Source organism: Rhinopithecus bieti, unplaced genomic scaffold (genome assembly GCF_001698545.2).
Source record: "Rhinopithecus bieti isolate Rb0 unplaced genomic scaffold, ASM169854v2 scaffold_26504, whole genome shotgun sequence".
NCBI classification, from domain to species: domain Eukaryota; kingdom Metazoa; phylum Chordata; class Mammalia; order Primates; family Cercopithecidae; genus Rhinopithecus; species Rhinopithecus bieti.
The window spans coordinates 2,871,485-2,877,317 of record NW_016812891.1 but is presented as its reverse complement, the minus strand read 5'-3'; the positions used below and the strand labels follow the sequence as shown (position 1 = coordinate 2,877,317).

General features: G+C 37.3%; 1 protein-coding gene across 1 annotated transcript in view; it reads right to left on the bottom strand.

Annotated features, from left to right (window-relative positions):
- Positions 1 to 2,663: 2,663 nt before the first annotated feature.
- The window catches only part of LOC108512040 (60S ribosomal protein L30-like), a 14,927-nt gene continuing 11,757 nt past the window's right edge, over positions 2,664 to 5,833 (bottom strand). Inside the window, exons 2-3 of the mRNA XM_017847087.1 lie at positions 5,396 to 5,751; positions 2,664 to 2,814 (exon numbers count right to left, since the gene is read on the bottom strand). Coding sequence (XP_017702576.1) covers positions 2,664 to 2,814; positions 5,396 to 5,751 — 507 coding nt within the window. The remainder of the gene's footprint in view (positions 2,815 to 5,395; positions 5,752 to 5,833) is intronic.

Below are 5,833 nucleotides of genomic sequence, written 5' to 3'. Positions count from 1 at the left end.
GGGGGGGGGGGGGGCATTCCTCTTTGAGACTGGCCCCAGAAGCCACATAAGAAACTGTTTCAATACTTTATGATTGTATTTTAGGATCACTTTTATTACTGGAAACTGTGTTACCCACTTTGGTCACTCTTTAATAATACTAACACCTCCCAGGTGCATTAAACATTTCATTGTTCAACCAGCTTTCAAAATACTATTTTATTCACTGTGCTTTTGGCTGTTGCTAAAATAATACAGTACTTGTCTTTGGGGAATTTGCTACCCGGGGTGAAGGAGCTGCAGTGTAGCAGGGCTACACTTTTTGAGGACATGGGTTCAATTTCAGGTTCAAACATTTGGTGGCTATGTTGTGAACTAATGCAGTTGACTTCGTTTCTCTAAGCCCAAGTTTCTTCCTTTGTAAAATGTGGATAAAAGTTTCTATCTTAAACAAAGAATTCTAAGATTTAATAGAGATATCTAAAGGTAAGGTATGGTGATATTGTTGTTGTTTTAGGTGTTCTTAAAAAAAAATTTTTGTTTATTTTTGAGACAGAGTCTTGCTCTGTCGCCCAGGCTGGAGTGCAGTGGGGAGATCTCACTGTAACCTCTGCTTCCCAGGTTCAAGTGATTCTCCTGCCTCAGCCTCCCAAGTGACTGAGATTACAAGCGTACACTACCATACCTGGCTAATTTTGTATTTCTTTTTTTTTTTTTTTTTTTTTTTTAGTAGAGACGGGTTTTCGCCATGTTGTCCAGGCTTGTCTGAAACTCTTGGCCTCAAGTGATCTGCCAGCCTTGGCCTCCCAACGTGCTGGGATTACAGGTATGAGCCACCGCTTTAAGCGTTCTTTGTAAGAAGTTTTCTGGTGTGATTTGGATGAAAATAGGCAGAACGTGTAATGAAAGTTTTGGTATTTAGTAGCTCCAGGCCCCAGCATTTAGCAGGTCCTCAATAAAAGCTGGTTTTCCTTTCTATCTTATCATCCTGGAATAAGATGGATTTGGTGAAACTCTCTGACTAGATTTGGAAGTGAAAGGAAAATAAGAAAAACATGCAACAGCTGAGCTGTAATAAAGTACCCACTTGTAAAGTAAGCATTTGCAATGAACCCGTTCTTTGACTCCTCCCTTGGGAAGGATTCCCAAAGGAATTCTGAGACACTGACCAGGGATTGCTGAAGGCTCTAGACGACCAGTAGGAGGATTGGTGATTCCAAGTTGTCCTTTTCTTCCAGTAAGCCAGCCTCTCTCTTGAGGGAGGTGGGATTATAGTTCTTAATTAATGTCAATTTTAATTAACGTTTAGACTTTTACATGATTAAGCAAATGCTGTGTGCCCACATTTTGCATTTCTTAAGCTATCTTTTCTTAGTCTTTGCTTTTCCTCAAATATTTTACAAGCCAGAGCTTTTTAATGTAATTTGACACTTCATCTATACTTAGCTAGGAGAGCTAGTCTTGCTATTTATCTGGGGGCAAGCAGCACTTTGAAAAAATTTACATTAGATTAAAAAAAAAAAAAAAAACTCATCTGACCTGGTGTGGTGGCTCACGCCTGTAATCCCAGCACTTTGGAAGGCCAAGGCAGGAGAGTCACTTGAGGTCGTGAGTTCGAGACCAGCCTGACCAACATGGCAAAACTCTGTCTCTACTAAAAATACAAAAATTATCCAGGCATGGTGGCCCATGCCTGTAATCCCAGCTACTTGGGGGGCTGAGGCACGAAAATCGCTTGCAGAGGTTGCATGAGCCGAGATTGCACCACAGCACTCTAGCCTGGGCAACAGAGCCAGACTCTGTTTCAAAACAACAACAACAACAACAAAACAAAAAAAACCTCATCCTTCTCACAGAAAGTCTAGATGGATAAATGAGCTTTCTTTGGGTTCTCTTGCTCTCTGTCTTTTTTCCTCAGTGCTAATTACCGATCTTATTAGCAGCAGTGTATTAATAATGTATTTACACCCTGAATTTCTTTGGGCAATATTTTGTTAATACCTATGCAAATTTTATTTTTCCAGGCTTGCTTTTCTCCCAATTTTGAAAAACATTTGTTGGAAAGAGATAATTTATAGCAATTATAATTCTCATAATAATTATTATCCTCATCGGTATTAAAAGATATGAAACATGAATATGCTGGGAGGCAGTGCTCTGTTAGGAGCAGCAGTTAGTAATTTTGGAATCAAATAAACAGCATTGAATTTAGGCTCCACTATCTCCTGGCTTTGTGACTTGGGGCTAGGTACCTAATCTTCTTCCTCATCTGAGAAATGGGGGTAATAGGAGCATTGCCTTCCAGAACTGTTTTGAGGCTTTTCCTAAGGACCTGAATATAGGAAGTTCTCATTAAATGATAACAAGTCTGACTCCAGACCATAAAAGGGTAAGGGTGGGGGTAGGAATATCAAATTGATTTGTGGAAGATCAACTGTTCATGTATTGGTAAAAACAATGTCTTACAGCAACTTCATAACTTTCAAAGCATTTTTGGATTCATTGTTTTACTTAATCATTATAACAAATGGCAGGTGAGAATTAGTATCGTTTGAATGATGAAATAGATACCAAGGCCTGGAAATTTTTCTCTAGATTATGCTGTAGATAAGTTTCTGAAAGTGATTTCAGATGCCTGGTAACTGCGTTTAAAAGAACCCTCAAGAATCTTAGAACTTCATCGATCAGCTGTCAAATTTGAATGGAATTCTCCTTATGCGGTCACCAGCATCATGTGTTTCAAGGTTGATGTCCAGCCCAGTGCATGGCTCCACCGCATCATTTTGACACAGCGGCTTTTCCACAGTGGTAGGTCCTCTGGAGGCATTCAGTCCTCTGGGAAAAATTATGGACTTTTAGATCATACTTATATTAAAAAGCCAGCTTTAAAAGTTGGCTTTGTGTATATTTAAAAGGGGTACAGAAAAAAACTTAGATAAACCTTTTATTACTTTTGTAGTTGAACCTTAATAAAAGCTATAGTTATTTACATAAATACAAAAATTAAGGAGGCAAAATGAACATGTAACAAAAGAAAGTTGTAGGCTTTGTAATTCTGCTTGTTTTTTATATTACCAAGTAGTTCTGCATAAGGCAGGAACAACATTAATAGTACAGTTTGTTAACTCCTATTTTTTCCATTAAAATTTTTAATGAGAAAAAATGCATTTTTGTAACGTTTTTAAATGGGAAAGGAGTACATAAAATAACTGCAGTAAATTCCTTTGCATTGATCCTTTTTAAGAATTCTACCTCCTTTTAGCAAGTTGTAGTATATCTTTTCAGGCTTTTTTCTATTCCCATGCTTTCTCAGGCACAAATATATACATGAGTTTTACAAATGGGAGGAATGACACTATTATGTGCAATCTATCTAGATTGCTTTCTGACTTCTTTTTTGAACTTTATATCTTGAAGAATTTCCCTAGGAGTGTATATAAAACAACCTAATTCGTTTAAATAGCCATAGAGTGTTTCATTGTTCATATGGAAATATTAAAACTTAGTCATTACTTTCATTGATGAATGTTTAGGTTGTTTAAATTTTTTCTCTATTGTATCATTAATATTCATATATATATTTGTCCACATGTGTAAGTATTTTTGTAGGATGGATTGTTAGAAGTAATATTGTTCCATCAAAGGGCATAATCTTTAACATGTTGATGAATGTTGCCAAACTGACCCACAGAAATGCTATGGTTGTTTATATTCAGATTCACAGTGATGAAAATGCCCTTTTCCTTATACCCTTACCAAAACTACATATTATCAATTGTTTTCTTTAATCTGGTGGGAAATCACTAAAAGATTATTGATCTTTATATTCGTTGATCACTTTTTTCTTTTATGTTGTTCATTTTATTCTTTTACCTTATTATATTGGATTGTCTTTTCATTATTTAATTGAAGGAACTCTTTAGTTTTTACATATTACAGCAGTTAATCCCTTTCTGTTATATGTTACACCTATCTCTTTTCAGTCTGTTTTGTCTTTCATTAAACATGGTTTACGTGATCTTTTCCTGGGCAGAACAATTTAAAGCATCATGTAGTTATATCTGACAGTTGTTTCCTTGTGTTCCTTGTGACTTCTGAGTTTTTTGCTTTTTTTCCTCCCCAAGTTCAGGTCAGATGGGTAATGTGCTGAGATTGTAGCGCATTTCACACGTGCATGTGAACACCCAGTCATCGTTGCTCAAGAGCTACAAAAGGATCAGGCTTCTAAGTTTTCTATCTTGTTTAGGAATGATATTTCCTTAAGAGTACATACGTATTCGGGTTGGGCGAGGTGGCACACGCCTGTAGTCCCAGCACTTTGGGAGGCCAAGGAGGGAAGATCACTTGAGGCCGGGATTTAGAGACCAGCCTGGCCAACATGGTGAAACCCCATCGATACTAAAAATACAAAAAATAGCTGGGAGTGGTGGTGCACATCTGTAATCCCAGCTACTCGGGAGGTTGAGGTGGGAGGATTGCTTGAACCCAGGGAGGCAGAGGTTGCAGTGAGCAGAGATTGTACCTGGGTGACAGAGCGAGACTTAAAAAAAAAAAAAAAAAAGTATATACATATTTTTATGTTTTCCTCATATTTGTTAAAATTTTTAATCTTATGATTATTAATTCAATTGGAATTTATGGCCGGGCACGGTGGCTAACGCCTATAATCCTAGCACTTTGGAAAACCGAGGAAGGTGGATCACCTGAGGTTAGGAGTTCGAGACCAACCTGGGGCAACATGGTGACACCCCATCTCTACTAAAAGTACAAAAATTAGCCAGGCATGCTGGCATGCACCTGTAATCCCAGCTACTCACGAGGCTGAGACAGGAGAACTACTTGAACTCTGGAGGCAGAGGTTGCAGTGAGCCAAGATTGTGCCACTACACTCTAGCCTGGTTGACAGAGCAAGACTCCATCTCAAAAAAAAAAAAAAAAAAAAAAATTGGAATTTATTTTGAAGTATAGTGTGAGGTGGGAATCTCATTTGATTATTTTTCCCTTATGTTCTACCACAATTGATTTGAAATTCTTTCATTAGTATGCACTACAATTCCTGTGAAAACATGGGTCTATTGCTGGATTCTCTCTTCTGTTTACTGAACTATCTTTTTAGTCCTATGCCAATACATTTTTGTTTAATTACTATAATTTTGTAATGTATTTTGATATCTGGCATGGAAAATCATCTTTATTGTTCTTTTGCTTTAAAAATCAGCATTCTTACTTATTTATTCTCCCAGATAAAATTAGGATCAGTCTTTCAATTCTAAACGTATTTTTTCTCTGAGTATTTGATGGGATTATACTGAGTTGATAAATTGGCATAAAATTGATATCTTTATAATGTATTTTTTTTTTTTTAAAAAAAACAAGCTTGGTAAGTTTTATTAAAGGAAAATTTTGCATAGTTTACTTTCCACCAGTCTGTTCTGGCATGCTTCTAATGATAGTGGAATCACCTGGTTCAGTCAGCGCCAGTGTGCGTACTCTGTAGTATTTTCCACATGCTGTGCCCAGTTCAATATTATTGCCACTGTAGTGATGGACACCAATTTTGGCCAACATTGCATAGTACTCTATTTCCGATTTCCTCAAAGCTGGGCAGTTGTTAGCAAGGACGACCAATTTTGCTGTGCCTTGTCTGATCATCTTTAGAGTCTGCTTGTACCCCAGCATGTACTTTCCACTTTCCATGAGTTGGAGCTGAGAATTAATTGACTCCAGCGACTTTTTCATCTCCTTGGTCAGGATGGCCCAAACCAAGAGCTGCTGCCAAGATGGTCGGGGAGTGAGAAAGGTGATATCTGTATAATATTACATTTACAATAAAGATATTATATATATATATATA